The sequence below is a fragment of the Chelonoidis abingdonii genome, chromosome 2 (genome assembly GCF_003597395.2).
Source record: "Chelonoidis abingdonii isolate Lonesome George chromosome 2, CheloAbing_2.0, whole genome shotgun sequence".
In the NCBI taxonomy this organism is placed as follows: Eukaryota; Metazoa; Chordata; order Testudines; family Testudinidae; genus Chelonoidis; species Chelonoidis abingdonii.
The window spans coordinates 193332844-193360226 of record NC_133770.1 but is presented as its reverse complement, the minus strand read 5'-3'; the positions used below and the strand labels follow the sequence as shown (position 1 = coordinate 193360226).

Sequence of the window (27383 nt, the reverse complement as noted above, 5' to 3'; positions counted from 1 at the left end):
ATACATTTGAGGATGTTTGCTTCAGCATATGAGGGCCAATTTTCAAAAGAGCTCAGCTTCTTTTTTAGCAACTAAATAAGCACTCAGTGTGCTGAGCTCTTTTTGAAAATCTGGCCACTTATTTAGGGGCCTAAATAAGAGCTAAGCTCTTTTGAAAATCTAACGTAAGCTTTGAGTACTACGCTCTTCTGAAAACCTGGTACTTAGTTACTAGATATATCTTATTAATGTTTCATAACTTTGCAGTATGAAAGTGATGAAAGTTCTTAGTGTGTTTATCAAAAGGGTGATCAGTGCCCACTGCATATTTTTTTCAGCTTCCTACTCAGCTTCCTGCCTTAGTTCTAAAATTATCTCTTGACTATGCTGCAGAGGAGTACAATCAGCAGTTTTCTAGTGATTACATTTAGCAGTCACACCTCCATTTCGTCTCACCTCTTCCGCCAGCAGTTCACTTTCTAAGTTAACAGGCTGCATTAGTCATATTAGCTGAAAACAATAAAATGAAGATGTAAAGCAATGAGCTTTAATGTGACATAGAAAGCAGCTTTTATTGATAGCCACCTGACACATTTCAACTTGGAACTTTTGGTGAACTTTCATATCTGAGGCTGGCAAAATATGCATCCTTGCTATGTCTGCAAACTGATCATAGGATTACATGGGGAACCTGGGCCAAATCCTGTCATGGGGTTATAAAAAGGTCAGAAAATGCACCAGATCAGGTAACATAAGGTTAGAAAGAGGACCTGCTCTTCAATGAGCTTGCAAGATGAGACGGATGAAAGTGGTGTGTGTGTGTGTGTGTGTGAGAGAGAGGGAGAGAGACAAACAGATAGACAGACAGACAGACTAGAAGAATTGTAGACCCTGGCTTGCAGAGGCCATTCGGAAAGCTGCTGACTGACACACCCAGCGCTCATGACGGCCAGCTAAACCCAGATAAACCAAAGCAGAAAGAGAAAGTAACCCTCACAGCTGCTTATGCTACCACACAATTCAGCCCCATAGAAAGTCACTTTTAGTTAGTTCAGGGCTAACTCAGAAAACCAAAGAACCAACAGTGTAAATGTACCTGAAGGTGGTGTAAATTGTATTTATATCCACTGTAAATCAACTTTCTGCTGCCAAAGCTGTGCAAAGATGGGCTTAGTGTAACTGTGAATTAGGCCCAAGCTCTCAAATATATTAGAAATGACACTGTCAGCATTGACAAGCATTCTCCCCCATCTTCTTTTTATAGGCAGCAAGATTCCTTAAGGGTGTGTAGTAAAGTCTGCACTAATCAGGGCAGAATAACAAGGAAGGTGGAACGGCTTGGATGGAATTTTTCTTTACCTTTTTTTTTTTTAAGGTGAAAATATGAATCATGATTGCTCATTTCTACACAATGTGCTGTTACAATTTATTTCATTTTGGCTGCTCTGTGGCTGAATGTTACTTTTGACATTTAACAGTACAACAAAAAGCAGGCAAGGCTTTGTCAGACTCCTGTTTCCACTTAAACAGCGGATAAATTCATCATAACTGGGCCATCAACTCTTGTTACATTCCAGCAGCTGAGTGTGTTCTAGAACAGCAAGAGAAGTGGAATCTCACTTTTGAGCCTTTTTTCTCCAATATTATAGTGTTGGATTCCGCCCCACCATCTGCCCCTCCAATGTATATTTAACTCTAGTGCAAGGGCTTCCATCCTTCACCCAAATGAGAATTCCATTAGCCACTGGCCAGGAGTCAAATAGCCACACCTCATTTGCAGATTGCGCTCATCCTGGCTTGTAATAAAGAGATTTGAGCTATGGACCCCACTAGTCTCAGTATGCAGCACTCCGTCTTGATCTGAATGGCCTCCCGCAAAGATCACAGAGGAACATATCGTGATGAGACCTCTCTGTTGAGGTTAAAGGTGGTCACTTCCTACACTGGACTCCAGAGTTACAATTGACCTCTAAACTCCATTTTGGTGCCACTGGTCACTTGTAAAAGGTAATTCTGAGAATTCAGGGCTATATATTCTGGCACCTTAACTCTCACTTAGCAAATAGTTTACTGACTTCAAGGTACTGTTCAGCCTGAGTCAGGATGGCAGAATCTGGCCTGTGGTCCTTATCACTGAAGCTTCCTGAGCTCTCCCCTAAACTTTAGCATTTTTAGGGCTATCATTTGCCATCCTTACACTGGTGATGCCAATGTGAATACTCAAGATGTGAGTGTAATCAGGGTTGGATCATTAGGCTCTCCCAACTGGTTTAAAAGCCAAAAAGTAAAACTTCCATAAAGGAGATGAGGTTTCAGATTGTAAGGGCTAGATAATATAACCATTTGGTTTTGTTCTCCTGGAGTGGCTGATCAGCATAATTAATCTAGCCCTGTAGTTGATGCTGAAGGGAATGCTGTTCTGGACATTGCATTAGATAAACTATACACGAGAAAATGTATTTTGTAGGCTGTGGAGAAGGACTGTCTAAGTCTGAAGGAGAAGGCTGAGTAAGAGCTAAAGTGGCTCAGAATAGGCAAGATCAAAACATGCTGTAAAAAGTGATGAAAAATGACATGCTGGGGTAAAGCCAGATTAGCCTCCTTGGTGCTGATGATAGAGTAGGAGTAAAAGTACTAGTGGTATATTAGAATGTAACCATTGATTGGCCAAAGAAACCTTCATTAGAGCAATTTACAGCACACTGTGTGTTAGTCTGTCTAGAGCCACCAGACTCTGGAGAGAGAGAAAGGAAGAGGAAACCTAAATAAGAGAGGGGCTTACAGAAATCCCAGGGCATATAAATATTTATAGCATAGAAAGTGAATCTTGTGAACTAGTTAACAATAATTCCTGTGTTTACATGATGAAAAATATGCATGTTTGATTGTGATTCTAATCTCAATACACAACTTCCATCAATAAATATTCCTTTAAACAAACCACCCCCTTGAAGATTACATCCCACACTGGCTGTACAATTCTGCCTATATACAATAGGATGCATAAATTATGGCTACTCCCACATTAATGCCTCTTTGGGCACTCTGCCCACAATTTACATTTTAATATTCACAACTCCCTGGAGGGAAAGCAGATAGAGCAAGGGATGCAAGAGTAATGTTAAATCTCTTGATGTAATATTTTACCATATTGCAGAACGAGGGTGCCTGAATCCCACATCTGTATATTTATTAGCGCTGTCAGTTAATTGCAGTTAACTCAAGTAATCAACTCAAAACAAATTAACTGGATTTTAAAATGAATCTTGATTAATCACAGTTTTAATTGCACTGTTAAGCAATAATAAAGTTTATTACAAATATTTTTGGATGTTTTTCTACATTTCAAATATATTTCAATTACAGCACAGAATACAAAGTGTACAGTGCTCACTTTATTTTTATTACAAATATTTGCACTGTAAAAAAGATAAACAAAAGAATTAGTTTTTTTCAATTCACCTCATACAAGTACTGTAGTGCAATCTCTTTATTGTGAAAGTGCAATTTACAAATGTAGATTTTTTTGTTACATAACTGCACTCAAAAACAAAACAGTGTAAAACTTTAGAGCCTACAAGTCCATTCAGTCCTATTTCTTGTTCAGCCAATTGCTAAAATAAAAAAAAAATGTTTACATTTACAGAGATAATGCTGCCTGCTTCTTATTTACAATGTCACCTGAAAGTAAGAACAGGCCAGGCATTTGTGTGGCACTTTTGTCACCAGTTTTCAAGGTATTTACATGCCAGACATGTTAAACCAGTGGTGGGAAACCTGTGGCCCACGAGCCACATGCGGCCCATCAGGGTAATCTAATTGTGGGCCGCGAGACATTTTGCTGACATTGACTGTCTGCAGATATGGCCCCCCAAGCTCCTAATGGCCATGGTTCACTGTTCCCAGCCAATGGGAGCTGGCATCTGGCTGCCGCTTCCCGCAGCTCCCATTGGCCGGGAATGGCGAACCGCGGCCACTGGGAGCTGTGGGGGGCCATGCCTGCGCACACTCAATGTCAGCAAAATGTTTCACGGACTGCAGTCAGATTACCCTGATGGGCCGCAGGTTGTCCACCGCTGTGCTAAATATTCATATGCCCCTTCATGCTTCAGCCACCATTCCAGGTGATGACACTTGTTAAAAAAATAATGCATTCATTAATTTTTTACTGAACTCCTTGGGGGAGAATGTATGTCTCCTGCTCTGTGGTTTTACCCACAATCTGCCATATATTTCGTGTTATCACAGTCTCAGATGATGACCCAGCATATATTGTTCGATTTAAGAACACTTTCATTGCAGATTTGACAAAATGCAAAGAAGGTACTAATGAGAGATTTCTAAAGATAGCTACAGCAGTCGACCCAAGGTTTAAGAATCTGAAGTGCCTTCCAAAATCTGATAGGGAGGAGGTGTGGAGCATGCTTTCAGAAATCTTAAAAGAGCAACACTCCAATGCAGAAACTACAGAACCTGAACAATCAAAAAAGAAAATCAATCTTCTGCTGGTGGCATCTGATTCAGATGATGAAAATGAACATGTGTCAGTTCGTGCTGCTTTGGATCATTATCAGCCAGAACTTGTCATCAGCATGGAAACATATCCTCTGGAATGGTGGTTGAAGCATGAATGGGCGTACAAATGTTTAGCATATCTGGCATGTAAATACCTTGCAATGCCGGCTACAACAGTACCATACAAACTCAATTCGCTAAACAAGAAGTAGGACTGAGTGGACCATTGTTTTATTTTTGAGTGCAGTAGTGTAAAAAAAATTCTACATTTATAAGCTGCACTTTCGCAATAAAGAGGTTGCACTACAGTACTTGTGTCGGGTGAATTAAAATACTATTTCTTTTGTTTATCTTTATACAGTGCAAATATTTGTAATAAAAAATAATATAAAGTGAGCACTGTACACTTTGTATTCTGTTGTAATTGAAATCAATATATTTGAAAATGTAGAAAACATCCAAAAATATTTACATATATTTAAAAGAAAGACATTGGTGTTGCTTTTCTTTTCTAGGTAGGCTAAATCATCTTTCCTTCAAGCAGCAAAAAGGAACATTTGCTATAAGAGATGATCGCAAGAAATCTTGATGAAACAAGTCCCATTTCAGACCTAAAATTAATCTATTCCGATCAGACATCTAGTTCCAATTCAGAACTTTCAAACAACATCCCAGGTGCTCAAGTCACATTATTTTGGATTGCAACTGGGTGAGACAGGCAAAGGCAAAGTATTTGGAGACCATAAAGATCAGACAACTGTAAAGTTTTGTTTTAAAAAAATAGAAAGAAAGCTCTAACTTGTTTCACATGTTTTTTTAAAATCATATTTTGACTTGATTTATTCTTGTCAAAGTTGCATGATTTATTTTCTATCATAAGACATTAATCATGTCTCTTAGAAATCTCTTTTCCCCCGTATTCAAGGAAATGTAATACATACTCTCTCGTCATCATTATTAACAAGCACACAAATCAGATGTCCCTGGGCTATCCCTCCAGTTTAAAAGAATGCAAATGTCTCTACAATATGTAGCATCTTGTCTTCATTTAAATATGTGTTGAACAACCTAATAGTTTAACAGCAGTTGAAAAGCATTTAGTAATTGAATTACCTGAAAGTACTTTCTAATCAGATAATGGTGCTGTCTGAGAATATACGCAAAATGAGATTATAGACATGATGTAAGTACAGGATTGGATACTATGCTGATACGTACACACACATCAGAGCCCTTAAAACCACACATATAGAAATGTACAGGATAATCATGCTGACTAATTGGAGAATTGCTTTAAAATTAAAAGATGAAATTCAGTAAAGACAGGTGCAAAGTACAACACTTTAAGGAGGAAGAATCAAGTATACAACTACAAAATGGGGAATAACTGGCTAGGTCGTAGTATTGCTGAAAGAGACCTGAGGGTTATCATGGATCACAGACTGAATCTGAATCAACAATGTGATGCAGCTGTGAAAAAGGCTAATATCATTCTGGGGTGCATTAACAGGAATGTCATCTGTATAACATGAGAGGTACTTGTACCACTTTACTCAGTACCTGTGAGGCCTTAGTTAGAGTACTGTGTCCGGTTCTAGGTGTTACACTTTAAGAAAGATGTGGAGAAATTGGAGAAAGTCCAAAGGAGAGCAACAAAAATGATAAAAGTTTTTTTTTTTAAAAAAAAGCATCAGCATGTTTAGTTTTGAGAAAAGATTGATGAGGGGGACCCGATAACAGTCTTCAATTATGTTAAGGGCTGTTATAAAGAGGACTGTGATCAATTATTCTCCATGTCCACTCGGGTAGCACAAGAAGTAATGGGCTTAATCTGCAGGAAGGGAGATTTAGGTTAGATATGAGGAAAAACCTTCCAATTATAAGGATAGTTAAGCATTGGAATAGACTTCCAAGGGAGGTTGTGGAATCTCAGGAAGTTTTTAAGAACAGGTTGGACAGATACGTGTCAGGGATGGCTTAGGTTTACTTGCTTCTGCCTCTGCGCAGGGGGCTGACTTTGATGACCTTTTGAGGTCCCTTCCAGCCCTGTGTTTCTAGCACTGCTACTCATAAATAAGGAAAGCAACCAATCAGCTTTAAAGGTATCTGATTTCTTTCCCTAAATGGGGGCAGCAATCAAATGAATCCCATAAATGAACTATTCCTGATTCACGGGTTCCTTTGTTAGTGGCCATCACAATAATACCTGAGATGAGAATTGGGCGTCAGGGCTGTGTACTGTTTCAGACAGTTGAATCCCATCACTCCATAGAAGATTCAACGGGCCAGATCCTAGTTTGTGTTTAGTCTGCTTAAAATTGTTCTTGTCATGTAAAGCAGCCATAAAGCTGGCAAAAACACAAACTTTCTCTATCCCTCCATCATAGAGGTGCTCCAATAGCTCCTACCCCATCATACCTCTGACATAGAGGGTACAGCAGGGATGGGGAGGGCCTTGTTTGAGTGTTCTGGTGATCCCTGAATACCTGAGAGTAATTTAGGCCAGAGTCTGGCCCAGTCAGGGGTGAATACACATGGTTTAAAACTAGGTTTATTTCATATTCCCTCCCCCTTCCTTCTCCCTCCTCTAGTCTTTCATCAAGCTCAGCTCAGCCATCCCAGGGACTTCAGTTAATGACTGAAGTTACTCAAGACATACTTTGTAGGCCCAATAAATAATAAAGCATTGTCATTCGCACCCCACACTACCACCACCATAGCCATCTAGGCCCTGGTGTTTACAAATAGGGGAGGACAAATGCAGTAGGGGAAAATGGATATAGTTCATGGGCCACATTGCCACATGAGTGCTGTGCCCCCATGGTGACTCAATCTGTTTTTCGTTTTGTTGATTTTTAAAACTTAGCCTTAGTCCTTCAGAAAACGTATGTTTTTCAAAATGAAAAAATGAAAATAGATTAAATGACCTATGTGTTTTTTCAAAGATTTCTTCCTTTTCCCCCTCCGTTTCCTCAGTTCCTAGAATGCTTGTGCATTTTCATTCCTCTTTCCTTAGTGAATAGCTGTTGGCTGAGAGAAGAATTTTTAATGGCATGTCTTTGGGTTCTCCCTTGTTAACAACACTATGCCAGTTGTCAGCTAAGCAGAGGCAAAAAAGAAGCCACAGTTTACATAATCCCTACAATTACTAAAAGAGCATAGGTTGGTTTACTATGTATTGGTGCTGCTTTGCACATAAACGACTTAAAGGTTCTAGATTGCTCGGGTGCCGTTCGTTTCTGTGGCACTGGTTCGGTTCTGCCCCAAGATGTTACAATCTGATAGTTGTTTGGTGACCATTAGGAATGAATTGATTAATACAGTTCCTAGTGGAAAATGTCCACATCACACACAAAAAACACCATCTCAAGACACACCTTTGTTGAGAATCTCAGCAGAGAGTCCAAGAACTGAATGGGCCTGTAGACTGAGCTATCGTCTTAATCGCTAGAACTGTTAGTCCCTCCATGAGAGGACTGAGACACCCTGACAGAGTATTGTGAGGAAGTTTGCATTCTCCCTGCAGCTGTTAAATAGTAAAGCAGGAAATTTCAGTCTTTAGGGTGGACAATTTGTCAATTGTCACCAGCACTGATTTTTGCTTAAAAATCAAAACGTGGGGTGAAATCCTGAGTGTACTGAAGTAACGAAAATATGCTTAAAAGGTAAGTAAAAGTGGGTCCAAATTGATAACCATTTCTAAATTAGTGAGCATTAAGACACTTCTAGATCAGTAGCAGATGAGATGACACGTGGTATCTTTTGGAGGGATGTCTGGTTCTCTGTAACTGGGAGTTCTGTTTGGATCAAGACTACTCGATGACAGAGCTTTTCAAAGGCACATATTGCGTTTAGTTGCCCATCTTATTCACAGACTTTAAGGCCAGAAGGTACCATCATGATCATCTAGTCTGACCTCCTGCACATTGCACCTACCCACTACTGTGATATGTCCATAACCTCTGGCTGAGTTACTGAAGTCGTCAATTCTTGATATAAAGACCTCAAGTTACGCAGAAGCCACCATTTGCTCTCGTTCAAATCAGCAAACATCCCATGCCCCATGCTGCAGAATAAGGCAAAAAAAAACACCCCAACCCTAATATCTCTGCCAATTTGACCTGCAGGAGAATTTTGTCCTAAACTCTTTTATACTCCTTTGAAAATCCCAGCCTAAATTGTCACTAGTGGTAAGACATTTATTCCCAATGTTCAAGAATTTTGTGAATGTAAGTGATGAAAAATTATGGAGCTATTTTTAATACAGTATCCAAAATTTGTAGATAGGTTCCAAATGAATGTATCATATTCTGCACCTTGAATAGTGGATATTTTGTTTGATATGCTCTATCAAACCAAGGGCAAAATAAATATTTTATAGGACAATAAATATCTGGATTGTTAATACATGTGTGCAAATGTGACTTGATTAGGTTACAGTTAATAAGAATAAACCTCTGTATTACTGAAATGATTATATTTTCTCTATTCATTTGTGTTAATAATGAAAAAAAAGGGGGTTTTAAAAAACCCATCTGGATTGCTAAAGTGTAAAAGCAAACAGACTTGTTAGAATTGTCTATATATGTATGTACATATATGTACATTTTAAAAGCTTTTAGGAACCCACTCATAAATGTGCATGATTTATTATTTTTCTTCAAGGTTTGATATATTAACTTTTTACCTTCTAAGAAAAACCTTTCAGTTAAACCCAGGCTTGCAACACTCACTGAAATATTTCTCCCACATTCAAACCCACACAGAGGGCCATTGTTTTAAGCCTAGTGACTTGATATGATGTCATAAATGCTAGTCTTTCTGAGCAAGAATTGGAGGTAGCTTTGATTTATTATAGCCAGTGCTGCTGCCAACACATGGTTCTCAGAGCTTCACATTAAATGAGATGACATAATGTCACAAGTCCAGCAGCCTAAGGTGATATCATCAAGCCAGTTAAAAACAATTAGCACAGTTGAGCTGCTTATCAGATTAATTTAGAACTTTGAACATTTTCATATTTTAATATTTCAAACTATGGACTGTCCAAGATCATCAGTAGACCAATCTAATGCATTATATAAAAGCAAGTATTTTAAAATAATTAACAATGATAAATCAAATATATGTATTATTCCTTTGCACAGTGAGAACCTGATCTTTCCAAAGCTTTTGGATTACTCAAGTGAGTAAAATTACTCCCTGCACAAGCTTTTGCAGGATCAGGCATCATGTTTGTTATTTGCTCTTTTATAAACTGTGATCTCATTATGGTTATTTGTTATTGGTATGTCTCAGAGTGTAGCAAAGGCAGTTTTTAATTTTTCATTGTAATAAGCTGAGAGTCTGCAGTGCAGAGTGTTATCTCACCACCACAAAGCAGCCCTAAAACAGCATGCTTATTGACATTTGAGACTGCTGTATTAAATTAAAAAATAGTCCCGTTCATGCTAATAGTGCTGATAGATTCTGAACAGCTGCAGGGCTTTTTGTTTGTCATTTTAACACTATTTTGTAGCTAGAATCGTAGTGTCTCGTTCAGCTTGGTGTCATTTAAAGAAGACGTTTGAGCTGACAGCCAATTTGAAATATTTGACCTGATAGTGTAAACTAGATTGAGTTAATACTGTTTTCTGTTAAATATTAACTCCAGAGCTATTAATCATATTCTTGGCATCTCATGGCTTTTCCCCACACATAATATGGGGAATCTTATGTCACATGAAGCAAAACAATCTAAGAGTCATAGGTGTCCAAAAACTGAATGACAGAGGCCCAGCAATTAGCTTCATGGCAAATTATGCCTTCTGAAGGGTGCATTGAGACTTAATACCCGGTATCTGGCCTCAGATTTCTAAAGGTTTGAAGTTAGCATGAACATAAGACATAAAGGTAAATGGTGTCAGATACATTATGTTTCACCATTACTCTCTTGTTGGCTGATGATCTGCCACAGCCATGGCAAAGGAACCCAATGGATTGGTCCCTAAGCTAGAAGAAGATGTCTTGATAATGCAAGCTGATATTTAAGGGGCCAGGCTGCTGGTGTAAATTGGTGTGGCTCCACTGGGTATGTCTAGACTCTACGCTGCAGCTGGGAGGTATGATCCCCAGCATGGGTAGACAGACTCGCGCTAGTCCACTTGAGCTAGTGTGCTGCAAAAAAATAGCAGTGTGAACATAGCAGCACAGGTGGTGGCTTGGGCGAGCTGCCTAAGCTCCAATCCAGGGGGTCGGCAGGCTGGAACTCGGGTGGCTAGCCTGGGTTTCCACCAGAGCTACAATATCCACGCTGCTATTTTTAGTGTGCCAGCTCAAATTGAGCTAATGCCATGCTGGGAATCGCATCTCCCAGTTGCAGTGTAGACATACCCAAAGACACCTGTGGAGCTATGCTGTGTGTTTGACCCAAATAAAAGTCATGAAAGGACTATAGGGATGGGGATAGCCGTTAGCTGGTATGTGAGGCCCTTCTTAGCCTTATAACGTGACAAAGCAAATACTTGTGACTTGTTTGTTGTTTAAAGAAATGCCTTGTTTTCCAGGATAATAAACTGATGCCACAAACAGGGCATCGAGTAGTGAATGGTGATAAAACTAGAGACAGACCTGAGAGAAGAAAAATGCCCTTAATTAATTTTTTGATGATGTGCATAAAATATACAGGACCTGATCGTTCCCTGTGTAGTCATTTGCAAAATGAATGCAAAACACCAGCTTTCTGACCGGTAGCCTTTTATACCAGCTTTGCACAGGTGCAAATCACTAACAGACTGGCCAGCTAGTGGAGAATCAGAACCCCGGTTTCTTCCAAACTCCATTTGAAAAGTATCAGCTGGTGCATGTTACCAGTTTTTGCTATTCCACTTGACAGAATTACATATGCTGGAGAGATGCAGCTGGAATGTCACAAATACACTACAAGTCAAGTAATATAGCTATCCATTCCTGTAAAGAGACTAAGTCTGATAAGAAAACTAACTGTAATGGTTTTCATCTGCTCCTTTCTGCAGACATACTCATCTTTACAAATCTGATTCTAGCTCTTCTGGGTAATTCCTTGAAAACAAAGATCCCACAGGGCCTAATTCTCTAACGCTTGAACCTGGTGAAGACATTTATACTTCAGTATAGGTGGAGTAAATGCAACTGTCGTGATTTGGTAGAACTTTTTACTCTCATTTTACACACTGTAAAAGGTGCAAGGCAGTCGGGAATCAGGCTCACATTCTTTAACAATTTCAGCATTAATGCTTTTTTTTCCCTCTTCCAGTACAATACCTATATTAGTAATGAGATTAGCAGATAAACAGTATTTAACACTGGGGACCTTTTTATTACACTGGAAAAACACTTTGAGGGATTTAATAGACAAGATTTAGCTGAACTAATTCAGAAACCTCCAAGTACATGTCCAAGTAGCCACTATTTACCTGGAGACCTCATAAATTAAGAGGTGCACAAAAGTTGATGTAATTGATATCAGTAAATCTGTGTAAATTGCTGTAGCTTGCATGCTGATGGAGGAGGAGGAGGTGGTGGCAAGAAGAGCAACAAACGGTGTGTAAGATTATAAGCGGGACCCAGACTTTGTCTTTTCACCTTCTTACATCATCGCATTGGTTACTTTTCTGGCTATAAACTCACTCTTCTGCCACACCACATCCTGTAGATTATACCTACTCCTCATTGTGGGGCCTGATCCATCTCTGTATTACTCCAGTTGTGTACCAGTGTGACTCCACTGCACACGCAGTTAGCATGTCAGTGTTGGCTAATTCAGAACTGCCTTACATCAGTTGTCTGACAGCGCAATCAATGGAGTTACACCAGTGTAAAGCTGGAATAAACCAGTGGTGAATCAGGCCCGCTGAATCCTTTCCCTCTGTTCTACTACTGAGACAGAGCAAAGCAGCTGGAAAGCCAGAAAAGGGCAGCCAAGGATTCCTCTAATGCAAGGGTATCCTCAAGTTGTGCAAAGCTGGGATACTCAGCCTCCCACACACACATCTGCATAGAAGGCATATTGGGGGCCAAACCTTCAATTGTCATAGCTATAGGCTGCTCTAAATTATTCTGGGGGCCTTTTCAGCCCTAGGCTGGCCCAGGATCAGAAGAATGGAAAGTCACCTTCCTCAGCTGTAGCAGCGATAAGTTTGGTGCAGCTGAGGGCTGAGGTTGGACTCATCAATACATAACTTTCCCCAAAGGTGTGCACTGCAAAGATGTGGAAAAGAACAGCCTGAGGTAATAGAGCAGTGGTGGGCAATCTGCATGTGGCCCATCAGTGTAATCTGATTGCAGGCCACGAGACATTCTGCTGACACTGACTGTCCGCAGGCATGGCCCCCCGCAGCTCCCAGTGGCCGCGGTTTGCCGTTCCCTGCCAATGAGAGGTGCGGAAGCGGCAGCCAGCATGTCCCTGTGGCCCACCACTTCCCACAGTTCCCATTGGCCGGGAACGGCGAAGCACAGCCAATAAGAGTTGCGGGGGGCCATGCTTGCAGACGGTCAACATCAGCAAAATGTCTTGCAGCCCGCAATCAGATTACCCTGATGGGCCACATGTAGTCCATCTGTGGCAGGTTGCCCAGCACTGTCATAGAATCAGTGTTTCTCAATGCTTCTCCCACCAGCCCCATGTGCCACCACTTCAAAAATGCCACCATAAGATTCATAGGGTGAATTTACACTGCAAGGTGGGAAGGTCCCAGGGGTTGGGCTGCAGTCTGATCCAGAATGTCTACAGCGCAGTTAAGCAGCCTCTCAGCCTGAGCCTCACGAGCCTGGGTCATCTGGCATGGGCCAGCTGCAGGAGTCTAATTGCAGTGTAGACATACCCATAGACTCATAGTTTTAAATGAATGAGATACTGCAAGGGTTATTGAGCACTGAATTGTCAGTGGATTTATTTGGAATTACTTAGCACAGGTGTTTCTATAACTGTGATATATTGGGAAAATTCAGTATTCAGCGATCCTCATATTTCCAGCTGTGCCAGGTTTTTGCTCGTACAGTGAACCTAATGTGAAACACATGAGGATCTTGTGAAAGGTATTTTCTTACAGTCTCTGTGCTTCTCTGTTTATCGAGGTGTGTTTCTTTGGTCCCGTGTTTTCATAAAGGGTATAATATGGGTTTTATAAAGCTGTCCTTGAACCTGAAATCTCCTTCCCTGCAACCAGTACTTTCCGAACCATGCTAACTAGCATGCAGCATGTGAGCAGGTGAAAATATGAGGAGGAGGAATCTGACAACAGTCCATTATCCATAATACATGCATCTTGAATGGCAGTTGTGCATCTGTTATGTACTTAAACATGTTTTTACTAATAGCCGAAGAAATCTTGAAGCAAGTGTTGCAAGCATCTGTGTGCAAAACAGTATAAAAAGAGCAAAGTTAACAAGGGACTAGGAGTTGTAAAACAAAGGCAGCAAAGTGCATTCACCAGAAGTAAAAACTGAGAGCATTAAAAGAAGTTAACTATAGCTAATATACACATGCATTTCAAATAGACTAAAAGCTCTTTTAAGGGCTCAAAATCCTCAAACACGTGCATACACTTGGAACTGAATTGTTAGGTCACGGTATCAGGAGATATTTCATTGGTATCTACTCTACCCTAGCAGAATAGTTATTTTTATACCCTAACAGATATCCTGTGATAGTGCCATAAATTGCCAGCAGTGCCTAAGAGCTATGAAAGTCTCTGCAGGTTTTTATTTAGGCAAGAAGATAAACCCTCATATGAATCCAAAATCACTGCTCTCTTTATTTAAGTTTGGGTCTGTCTAGAAAAAATATGTTTATTCAAACTCCTTGAAGTCATTGAGGCCCAGATTATTAAAGATATTAGGCATTACTGTGCTCAGCACTGCAATGCCTAACTGATTTAGGAGCTCAAATCTCATTTTCAAAAGGGATTAAGACATTTAGGAGCCAAAATCCCATTGATAGTCAATAGGATTTAGGGTCTAAGTGCCTAACTCCCTTCTGCAAATGACATTTAGGCTCCTAAATCAGTTATGTGTTGCAGTGCTGAATGCTTAAGTACCTTTAAAAATCTGGGCCATAGAGGCCTACCTGGCCCCTCTAATTTATAGTTCACCTGACCTTAGAAGTGGGAGTCTTTTCCCTGTAAACTGCATGTGCTGCTGGATATCCAGGAAAGGCAAAGTCCTCTCTCCCCTCTGAATTGCCTTTATTGGAGAGAGGCTCAAGATTTTTGTTCATGGTCAGAGGCCTGCTTATGTAGCAAATTCCATACCAGTCACCCTTCGTGTTTCAGAGAGGGGCTTTCTCTCCATGACTGACAGGTACAGCCTCTTCAGCACACCTTTGGGGTGTGGGATGGAAGAAACAGTTTGTCCACTATAGGAGCAGATTTCTTCTTGGTATCAGACTCTTCAGGAGCAGAGTCTGGACTAACATTCTCCAGGAGTTGGCATTGGTAGTTTGGATCCAACTTGTGATCTCTGGGAGCTGGCTCCAACTTGGTGAATATTTTACACCCATTGGCTGGGTAGTAAGAAGAAGAGATTAAACACAGTTATGTAAAAGAAAAATTAAATGAGATTCTTGGTCTTCCAAAAAAAAAGAAAAGCCTTATAATCAAAAACTCCTTGTCCATAACAATATTGTCATTTATCTTTGCAATTTTATTTCTGTGAACTCTGAAAGCCCCATCTCTACCTTATTATTCTTGAGTTTACCAAATGTGCAGACATTTATCAAATGGGCCATCAGTAGCAGTAGAAATGCAGTAGTACATCCAAGTTAAAATTTTTGCTTTGATTACTACAAATCCATGGAGCCCTTGGGTCCAAGGCTTCTACTGCAGCACAGCTATTTGCAAATAGATTTTTATAGCACATTAGTGCTGAAGGAGAGTCCAAAGAAAATAGTCCTTTTCAATATTAAAACCAGCTGTGACTTTCTTGTGCTGATGACTCATTCATTTTTTTTATAGGGTGGGAGAACTAAGCAAAAGACACACAGAGTCTTATTCAAGACGTTGTTTGTTTTGCAAAGGGTATCCTAGCCACAAGCCAACTTGATCATACCAATATGCAACTCATGTTTATTTAAAACTTTTTTTCTCTTAACAGTTCCAATTATAAAAACAGAACCCAGTGATGACTATGAGCCTGCTCAAACCTGTGGACCAATGACCCAAGGATTAAACCCTCTCTCTAAACCATACTACAGCCAGCAGATCTTGATGCCTCCTGATCCTGGTTCGTGCCTTGTGGCTGGCTTCACTTCCTGTCAGCAGAGAAACACTGTGATGTCATCTTCCCCCAACTCAAGCCCCAAGCTGCATGATCTTTCATCTTCTGCTTACAAGTGCATCACCAACCCGGGCCACAGTCACCTAGGACTTCAGCAGCCCGCTGGAGGTGTCCCCACCATACAGGAAGTGCCAAGGTCTATAGTTGTGCACCCAAGTTCTCCAGAGCAATCATCTCTCATCATGCTGCAGCCGCAGGTGAGTCAACATCTGAGCAGTAGCTGTTCCCTTGGTTACCAACAAACACTCTATCCCAACAGTCCCTCTTCTCCAGTTCCATCCGTTACCCAAGAGCCAACCTATTTGCAGTCCTGCAGTCCAACTCACTCATCCATAATGGGTCAACAGCAGCACCAACTGCCGAAGGTTCAAAGAAATGAGTCTCCAACAAACCAACCACTGTCATTGCCAGAGTTGCATGAGGACAGTAATCATAATTTGGCCCCTATTCCTGTAATGATCAAGCGAGAACCTGAGGAATTGGACCAGTTGTACCTGGATGATGGTAAGTCTTCCACAGCTGTAGAGGTTTGCATTCAACCATATTGCTATATCAGTGAGTTCTTTTAACCCCCTTCACAATTCTGATGGAAGAAAGTGCAAATTAACAGCTTTGTGGAATGGTGCAGAATTTTGTGCTGATGTTCTCTGTCTGAGAAAGAGTTCTTTAATTTTGTTTGCAATAACGAAAGTGTATTTTTAAGCATTAAATGCTGTTAGTCACTGTAGAACTAGCTGCATGACCAATAGCTACATTGCAATAATCTTAACCATGTGGTCTTGGTTTCTGCCTATGCCAGTGACCTGTGGAATGGCAGTGAAAACATATTTAACATTGTCCTGTTCGTAATGCATGAAATTTCAGGTACACAAATCTGCTAATTGGAACTAAATGATAAACTGCTCTATTTCAGCTGAGAAAACTCAAATTTAAAACTGAGGCATGTCCTTCAGCTGATGGCTTTTCAGTCTAGTAGCATCTGCAGCTAGGGCTTTTTTTTTTTAGTTCCTACTGTAGATTTGTAGCCAATGTTTTTTTAGTTTTTAAGATTTTATAGATATATACCCACATGCACCCACTCGAATGTTAAAATGCTGTGATGAACTTGTCAGACTTCGGTTTCCAAAGATTTATTAACAGAACATAATAAAGAGGGTAATCTGGAATTTGATTATATGACCTCCCTGAACTGTGAATTAACACTTACCGCTAAGTATCCCAGTAGTATTCTGAACCTTCACTTTAATGCAATATGTGAGCTCCCTTTCAAAAGTAATATATTTTTATATGACATACCGTGCTGTTTGGAAAAGGAATGTCTTTGAAATGTCTGTATTGAAACTAATTGGTACCAAGAAGCTTCTGAATGTGATTGTCTTTCAGGGAGAAACTATAACAAAAGACAATTAATTTTACTTTTTTAATATAATTTTGGGGACAGTTATTCATTTGATTTCAAACTGCATGATACTTGCTGAATTAGGATAAAAGCATTAGTATTTTGGGCTTGAATAACATTTTGCTTTTCAGTTCTGAGAAAACATCTTTCCGTAATAGAGATCCTAATCAGTTACATGACAGACAAATCAAAGGAATTTTCCTAATTAGGAGCACAGTTCATTAAAGTTTTACATGGCTGTTACACAACTTCACTGCATTTCTTTCTATGCTGAGGACAGGCTAGTCTTCATATAAACATTGTCCATTTTTTCCACATGCATACTGCCATGAGAAACAAGATTAAAGCTGATGAATCCCCCAAAATGAAATAAACAAAAAGTAAAAAACCCCAATCAAATGAAAGATTGATAGAAAACAAAGATTAGCCAGGGTGGGACTGATCACAAGATTAACAGCTGGGATCTACATATAATAATCTTGGAGATTCAATCCATATCAGTAGCCGTCATGCAACTATGCCTCCAGAAAAGCACCACATTACCCCTCCACAAATTATACCCATCATCCCCTCTCTTCCTTTTTTGTTTAATAGAATTGATATATTTTACAACTAATAAAAAAATTAAAAGAATTACTTTGGAAGAGAGAAGTATAGAAATATCAGAACTCTCTCATTCTGAGCCGTGCTGATAGGCTGGGCAATTGGTGCAGTCGCACTGGGAGAAACACCCCCTCAGCATGCAGAAGGGTTCTCTGCTGCGCCCCATTGGAGGAGCATGGTTGGGGCTCAGAATGTTGGATGTAGAGATGCACAGATCCACTGGCCAGAACCCCTCAGTGAAGAGGTGCACAGCAGTCTCAGAACCTGCTACAGCTCCTAGCTTGCAGTAGATGTCACAGGGCTACTCTGTTGATGCTCTGTGTTCTGGAAAAGAGAATTTCATTTCCCCACCCCAAGCTTATTTTCTTTGACATAGCATAAATTACTTTGGCACGGTAGTTATTTTGCATTCCCCGATCACTGTAGCCAGATGATAGAATTCATACTTCAGTATGTATCATGCTATTTCAAGCCATTCTGTGAACAGCCACAGAACTGGAGACAGAGAAAGAATCCCTGCTTTTATTAATAGTAAAAGACAATACATGACTCTATTATTACCCTACTTCCACAAATTAAGGATCACACTCTAAAAGCAGTGGTAGCATAATAATTATATATATATATATAATAAGGGACAGAGGAAATTCTCCCAATCGCATCAAGATCTGACTCTCAGAAATGTACCTGAGAAAATGACAGAACTTTTCTCACAACTATTATATTATGTCTCCTTCCCCTCCTCATTTCCTTCTTTCCAACTGATTTACACTGTTTACTTCCCTTCCTGCCAGTGGCAATTTTTTTGCAGCTTATTATTTTTATCATGTTCTATGTGCTAGTGCCAATAATAATGTTTTGGTTTACGTACGGATTACACTTTACATTAAAAAAAAAAAACAAATTCACATTTCGTCAGTGCCACCTCACACACGATCACTTCCTACTACGGTTAATCAGAAGTTAAAGTCGTAGTAGAAGTCTGTCCTTTTAGGGTTGCCCCATCTTCCCTAACTGTCTCATTGCTTGCAAGTGTAGTGAATAATTTTTATGGAGTTGTTTCAGTAAAGAGCCACCTTCTCATACCCAAAGATAGATTATAGAAGGATGGAATTTTGACCTACAGGCACAGTTCAGAAGGGCAGCTTGGTTACTGCAACATCTCTTGGTTTCCCAGTTATATATTACTCACTGAGGGCCAGCTTGTGAAAATGTGCTCACAGTGAAAAGTGCATTACGTCATGAATTGTTTCACTGAAGTAATTGGAGCCAATTGTAGGTACTAATTGTAGGTACTCACCACTGGGAGTAAAGAATCACAAAGTGGGTCTGATTAACTAGGAAAAAGATCCTTTTGTTTGCTTTTGTTTGGCTGCAGTTAAAATCAACCATCATCATTATTTCCCATTAGTATTTTATGCATCTTCAAGTGGTTTTTTTGTTGTTGTTGGAGAATTATGTAGACTGTATGTATTTTGTAATAATATTTTGAAGGTGGAAAAGCAGAACTCCAGTCAGACCAAGGAATAAGGAGACAATTTCATCTTTATTTTTAATAGATTAAAATCACCTTCTATTTATAATTTAAACATTGATTCACTCATGTCTCCTTCAAACTATTATAGCTAATTAAACTTTGTTTGTACTCTTTATGTGAATAAAAATACAAAATCTGTAAAAATAAGTTTATTTTAATGCCCAGCATTCCTTCCCTCCTACCCAAAATACACCACCCAACTCCCCCTCTCCCTAGAAGTAATTTAATAAAATCTAAGAAATCAAACCCAAAGGCCCTATTCTGTAAAGGGAGACATGCCAGTGATTCCATGAAGCCCAACAGCAACTTTTATTGCTATTGATTTTATATGGAAGGTGCTCAGATACCACGGTGATGGGTGGCAGTGTAAAATCCTAAAATAGACAGACAGCACACTAATGTGACCACAGGGCAAATTAAAAATCAAACTCTGGTTACATAAAGTAACATTTGATTCAGAGTCTCACAAACTTGCCTTTTCTTTTTCTGGTTTGATTTATATATCTCTAATTCTAATACATTTTAAGTAATCTTGGACCTGGAATAAACCGAAGTTTTTCAGATTCAGCCTGTAGGATCAAAGCAATATTAATTCATTTGGTCTGGAATAGTTCCAGACTTAGGCCATCTACATCACAGAGGTCCTTGTAAAAAAGCAGTCAGTGTGTTTATGTAAATATATGCACTGTATATGATGTTTCAGTGTTGGTGTAATGATACTCAGCTAACATGGTATAAAAAAAAACCCCAAGGAGGCGTCTATTTTGGCAAGTAAGTGTTGGTCTTGGCAATTTCATTTTAAACAAAAACCAACAGTAGCCACCTGGGCTACTGATTCGCTTGGTAGCCTGTTTCAGTACATGAATATCTGTCTCAAAAACATTTATAAAACCCTTGAAACTCCCTTGAAAAATCATATGAGCTATATGTGTCAATATTACTAATATTGATGTGTGTCTGGCTCAGTTAGCACTCTTGTGTCACATGATGCTGAGATTTAATCCCAAACAAGACTTTGACTGACTCCCAATGCTGACACTGCAGTAGTAAGGGCTGAGGCATTCTTCAAGGTGTTGTCCTTCAGATGAAAGAGTTAAAATGAGCTTTTATCCCTGTCTCTGTTGGTCATCCATGAAATTCCATATTTCTTAGCAAAAAGAATAGATGCCCTCCATGCCCTGACCAACAGTCCTTATTGAGTAATGCAAGTGGCCATGTCCAAGACACTGTGTGTGGGAGATATTGCTGATTGCCTAATGGCTTCTCCCTTAGCAGTATTGAACTCAGGGTCTGATCCAAAGCCCAATAAAGTCAATGAGTATCTTCGATATGAAAGGTGCCTTATTAAAAGGAAAGATGTATGTCCCAGGTAGAGGCTCCCATTCTGGGGAAAGGAGAAGATTTCATGAATTGCACGAGGATCTAACCTGGGAACAGCTCAGATACTAGGGTAATAGGAGCTATAGAAAACCCTACAAGACAGACAGACAGCTAAACACAAATTCTATTCTGTTAAGTGATTTATCAGCAATGAGTCTTCAATACAAAGCCAGGCAGAAGACTGGTCACAGGGCTCAAGATAACTGCCACATGAAGGAGAACTGGGCCCAGGACCAGTTAGCTATCATTGACTTGCCAGGCCACTGGAGTACAAATGAGCTATACAGCCATTTGCAAAACAGGGCAGAATTATCACTAACTAGCCAAAGAGTCAGCTGCTTTGGGGAAATTAAGAACTGACCTGAACTTTTGCCCATCCCTGGAACCAAACATTATTTCATGTACTGAGATGTGAATGCTCGGTTAATGTTTATTTTACACTTTTATGTGCTTTTCCTTCCTGGTCTGAGTCACAACTTGTGCCAAAATATCACAGGAAAGTCCATTCTGATGGTATTTTTGGTTCAGTTTTGCTGACCAAGATGGCTAAGAGAAGTTTCCAAATTTTTCATTGCTTTACTCAGAAGTTAGAAATAACCCTTTGTGGCCATAAGCAGCTCAGTAGAACTTAGTCTGTGGACTGGACAGGCCCTTGGTTAAAATCAAAATAGGGGCGGCCAAAGGTGGCTTAAAGTCATCTTCCCTGCCCCCACTTCCCATTCCTGTGCCTACTGTAGCTTGGGTGCAACAAAGAATTGAGCCCAAATCTTCATATTGCGAGGACAGAGAGAATTCAATTAGATGTTTTAATGCCAAGAAACGTCATTAGGGTAATGATTGGCACTCCCTCTGACTGATACATTTTTTGAGCTGCAGCAGAATGACATTCAATTGTGAAATTATTTCCTGCCGTTAAAAACATCAAAGAAATGGCTTAGCATTCATTGGTAATGATATCTCTGCAAGCAAGGGGGAAACACATTGGTACCAACAGGAAAGGGATTTCATTGTGATCTGTCTTCTCAACACATTTTGACAGTTATTATATATTCTTGCTCCCGGTTTTCATTTTAATTAGTACTGAGACAATAACAAATATGTTTTAATACAAAAACAATATTTATATTTTGAATAAAGGTTGTGCTTGAGCTACAAAGTTCAAGTTTGAAACTTGCCGAAAGCCCCTGAGTGTTTGGACTCAGAGTTTTGGGGTAAAATTCTAGCCTCACTGGTTTTTACATTTGTTTCCTAGCACTTTTCCTTTGGGTCTGATTCCAGGTGCTATGGACTTTAAGAACTCTCATGTGCTGCTTTGAAAGTTAATTCCTGCTGTCCCCCGTTTTTTGGGTTTTTTTGTTTTTTAAATAAAGGGTTGGCTTCTGATCTTGCTGCTATTGGATGTGTATGTTTAACTCCCTGCATAGTGATGAAAATATATACATCATAAACAAAGAGGTGTCTGAATTTTTCAGTATATGGCTGACAGCAGTTACTGAAAACACATCATCAGCTTCTTTTTAAAACAAGCAGGCTTTTGCCCCCATAATTATCTGCTGAGTTTCATCATTCTTTGACCATGAATGCACTTTTTTCAACTTCTTTTTTTTTAATCTGAAAAAGTAAATTGGGAGTATTAAACTCCCAATAATAAGTAAAAGTGGCAAAACCACTGGTAAAGTGTTAGTGAAAGCTGCAGCCTCCACAGCCATTTAATTTTAAACATGGCTCTTTTAAAAATAACTTTTGCAGTAAAAGTTTAACTCGTGGATGTAATGTGAGCTATTGCTAATGTCATTCCCATGAATTGCTTATATTGTCACACTGTTAGATATCTGACAAGCCCATATATCTCTGATACAGTATATATGAAATTCGGTTGCCTCTAAACCATATGTTCATTTTTTATATCCCTGTATATGTCTGAAGTGCACGTGATTTGGTGATATAGTTTATTTGAACAGGAACTGTAGCAGACAGAATTATTCTATTGCTGAAATGTATCCTTTTTCATACATTTCAGCTTTGTGATTAAAGTGATTGGCTCTCAAGGCATTAAGTTTAGTCTGGTGCTGCCACAATTATGCCTTTGAAAACTTCTGCGTTCACTCTCTGATTTCCAGTAGTCCAGATGTCATTAGAACAACATGCAGGTAGTCTACAAAGTCCAGTAATACTGTCTACACTTCAGTCTGGATATGAGCTTTCCCTCCCTCCCTCCCTGTTGGCCTGGTCTAGCAGCTCTGGGAAAAAACCAAAAAGCTTTCCTCATGGAAAGTTTTACTAAACCTGGCCCCATGCTTGAGTCAAGACCATTCTCATTTCTAATATAGTTGAAAGTGTACATGCTACTGTGGTAAAACATGCTGTGTTGTTAACATTTAGGATGTAGGTGATATCTGATGGGTAGGAGAAATAATATAAAGGACTCAAATAATTCATTAGGGTCAGACCTTTAGTGGACATAAATGTCTGAGTTTGAGTGGTAGACCATTAAACTAAACCATGCCTGGTCAGGATAGCAAGACTGCCTATTCACTTTTCATAGCAGTCTTTGTGAATAGAATCTCCCTGGAGACTCACAAAAAGAGAGCCTCCAAAACTGTAAATGACAAAAACAGGTGTCATTTCCTGATTCCGCCCAGTCCAGTGCATGCAACCTATTGGTGCTAACCTTTTAGATGCTGTGTGTTGTGAAGTCTAATGGTGAACTTTGTTTTTATTCTTTGAACATTAACACAAGGTCTTTAAGAGTCCAATTCTTCAAAGTGTTGAGATCTCTTCTGAGATTGGTTGAGTGCCCTCAACTCCCATGCACGTTCAGGGCTGCTGAATGAGGGTATTTTGCAGGGGCAAGGGTGAGCAGGCATCCAAAAAGAGGAAGGTCTCAGTGGGCAGTAACTTGCAGTAGGGATATCCTATGGTATTTTTAGTGTTCAGGAAACAACACTTGCATTGTGTGTGCCTTTGCATTAAACATTCCAGGCCACTAAGTGCGCGCTGAGGCTGTGTCATACTGCGTCTCTTCAAACTAAATACCAATTTCACTCTGCAGCCCTGGTACTCCCTGTGCAATTAAATGGAAAAAAAAATCACATCTCACTTCTACATCTTATTCATTCTCTTACTTCCATAGTAATGGATATTGGCATTGGTGTTTCAAACAGGAAGGGGTTTTTAAAGTTTTCTTAGGTGAGCTGAGGAGAAGGACTTGCTGCACTTCAGCTTCAGTAACATTACATCTGCTTATAAACCTAGCCTGGTGCCAAAGAAAATTTGTGGCTTGCAGAAGCAAAAACTTTCCTGAGAAAGCTTTGTTCAGATGCTGGGGCTCATTTTTGGAATATGATATTTACTTAAAAGATTTCTGAAGAGTGTCACCATTGCTGTGCAATGTTAGCTGGTCAGGAGTTATCATGTGAGCCACTTAAAGTTCCAGTATTCTAGTGCCCTGACCCGTCTTGACAAAAGGTATCTGGAGAAGATGTTTTAGAAAGAAGCCCTTTCTCCATTGACTTGAATATAAAAGAAGAAACACATAGATCCCTGCTATATCTAGGAGGAGTTAGATTTAACAAACATAGAGCCCAATCCTGCCAACACCTAGGTGTATGAGGAAGTTTACACCCGTAAATAGTCTAATTGACTTCAAGAACAGTGAACTTTGCTGCCAGTTAGCAAGCTGTAATGTTATTAGATTACTAAAAAGCAAAAGATCTGCTCCTATTCCTGCTTAAGTCAACATTCCCTTTGATTTCACAGGGAGTAGACCAGGCCCAAAGCTAGCAGTTAAAATGCATAATAGCCACATTCATTGAAATCTAGTTGTTGATAGACAGTCAAAGATTGGAGTCTCTTTTGGGAGAATTGTATGCAGCATAGTTGATTGTTTCATCTACATCTGCTTGACAACTGTGTTTTTTCAGTCAGACCTTTGGTACAGTAATAGACGCTGTGTGCTTGCTTTCTTTGCAAGGCTTTATGGCAGCACGAGCATCAGTTGTCCTCAGTGAGCTACTTGATAGGGTAACTCCTGTTCTTTGCTGTCTCAGAGTTTTCTGAGGGACTCTAATTGTATTGCCTCCATAGGGGAAGCTGTTTTCCATGAGCTACCCCAGTGCTAAGAGGCAGTTTATCACAAAGAATCACTCCCTAGGCTCTCCTTGTCCTCCGCATCTGGGAAAGGCTGCCCAGTCTTAACATTGTAAATATCAGCAAATAAGCCATGTAGTGGGAAAGCATGGGCCTATATCACTTTGACAAAATTAGCTGATTTCAGCTGCAGACCAAAGAGCTTGCCCTGGGGCTTTGCTGGGGTGACAAAGACAGACTTTGAGGTTGAAAAGGCCTTTTAGTGTGGTGTGGGTTGTTTTCAAAGAAAAGTATTAGGTGAAGTGAGATAGTGCTGAAAGAATATACAAACACTTGAGTTTTATAGTCCTGGAGCACCATATTTGTAGTTCCAGTATTCGGACTAACTTGAAAAACATGCTGCAGGTCTACAAGAAGGTGATAGTCAGTGGATTAAATCCTGCAATTTTGCCTTGGGTTATAATATACAGCCCCCAAGCAAAATGTAAGGAAATGGGCCACTGAGTTCCTCTGCACAACCTCTTTTTTTCATCCCCCTGAAGCAGAAGCATGATTGTTCCACAGAATTTTGGCCATAACATATCCAGATAGGAAGGGCGGAGGCAGGATTTCAGGCTCTGTTGTCACTCAGCCAAACCTCCCCTGTAATATGGACTTCAGTGGAGGCTTGGCCTAAAGATTTATAGGGTTTGGACAGTGGACTAAATTCTGTCCCCATGTTAGCGTTTTGAGGTCTGTGACATTGAACACGACAATGTGACCCACTTTGACCAGTTGAGAGCAGAAATTCATGGATTCATGGATAAATGGATAAATAACACCTACTAGAGAACAGGAGTACTTGTGGCACCTTAGAGACTAACAAATTTATTTCAGCATGAGCTTTCGTGAGCTACAGCTCACTTCTTCGGATGCATAGAATGGAACACACAGATAGGAGATATTTGCAGATACAGACTAACACGGCTGCTATTCTGAAACCTGCTAGAGACTGTATAACATAGAGGGAGAAGAAATGCTGCTGCTACTTGCTTTTGTTGTTGTTGTTATCTCTGAGGCTTGCAGAAATATGAAAATGCAAAAGATTTGTTAGAAATAAAACTAAAATGATTAAAATAAATAATAATAATATATGGAGATATACCTATCTCACAGAACTGGAAGGGATCCTGAAAGGTCATCAAGTCCAGCCCCCCCTGCCTTCACTAGCAGGACCAAGTACTGCTTTTTGCCGCAGATCCCTAAGTGGCCCCCTCAAGGATTGAGTTTACAACCCTGCATTTAGCAGGCCAATACTCAAACCACTGAGCTGTCCCTCCCCAGATCATATTTATATACTATTGAGAGCCTTTCCCTCACGGATTTGAATGTGTATGTGGGGGAGTGGGGGTGTCTTTCCCATTCATGACTGAGCTCGTCGAAAATTCTCCACATCTATTGAAATTCTCCATGTGTATTGGAAATATGAGGCCAGGCGGATACCCTGTACTATGGACTTTCTGCTGTCCTTAAACTATTCCCAAACTGAACTACTGGATGGCAGTTCTGAAACTGGCTCCACACGTTCAAATGCAGATGACTCTATTACTGAATGTTTTCCAGATATTTGAGTATTCGTTAATCAACTGTTTTCTTGGAAAATACAAGCCAACTGTAAAGATTATTTCTTCACTAGTATTAATGAGCTGTTTTCAATCTTAATTGAGAATAAATTTGAGCTCTACAGCATTCCAAGGTTTAAACATAGACTAATTTCTTGAAGACTTTTACCTTTCTGCATCCTGGATTATCCATTAATGACCACTCCAGACTGAATCACTTTATAATAAAGAACCATTGTACGAGCATTACTAGTGAGATAAAATGTGCTTGTCTGACCTAAAATGAGGATGTGTTATAATCTAATGTCAAAAGAGGCTTCAAGGGGAACTGTTATTACTCATGATGACTCATTTATACTGCTTGTTGGTTTTGTTTATTTTATATTTAGGTAGACAGATAGACCTTTTCTCACTCCATTAAATGTTCTGTGGCACAAGATTATGTGGGCCTGATTCTGATCTCTCACCGGTGTAAATCAGGAGTAGGTCTGTGGAAGTCAGTGGAGTGATACCAGTGTAAAACTGAAGTTCAGAACTAGGCCAGATGTCTCTTCTTTGGCAGGAGAGTCAGCCAGAGTCCTCAGAATGATGTGGAAATATCCAGAATGTTTTTCAGTAGCATATATAGTTTGGGAGGAGGAGTTTCATACGTGGAGGTGAATTTGGTTTTTGTTATAAAGACTGATAGCCCTGGCTGTAGCCAGGTATGTTTCTCTCAAGCACTGTGCATGGTTCTCTTTGAAAGGGGGTTCTGGAAGCAGATCCCACAGCCCCAGCTTCAATCCCAGCCTCTTTATGTCTATTTAAACCAGAATAAGTGATGGAATTATTACTTTGTCACACATGAATGTCAGTAAAATTGACTAGAAAACTTACCGGAAAAGGGAGAGAAGAAAAACTGATTCCAAGACAGAAAGTCTTAGACTTCAGCAGGAATGTGCGCTCCTAAATGATCATACACAAACCAGCAATAGCTGCTCTGGAGGAC

General features: G+C 39.8%; 1 protein-coding gene across 3 annotated transcripts in view; it reads left to right on the top strand.

Annotated features, from left to right (window-relative positions):
- The window catches only part of NFATC1 (nuclear factor of activated T cells 1), a 148562-nt gene that overhangs the window by 93744 nt on the left and 27435 nt on the right, over positions 1-27383 (top strand). For 2 of the 3 annotated variants that reach the window (XM_032788377.2, XM_032788387.2), the window contains exon 9: positions 15604-16290. In XM_032788377.2, coding sequence (XP_032644268.1) covers positions 15604-16290 — 687 coding nt within the window. The remainder of the gene's footprint in view (positions 1-15603; positions 16291-27383) is intronic. The other variant, XM_032788396.2, reaches the window with a different exon arrangement.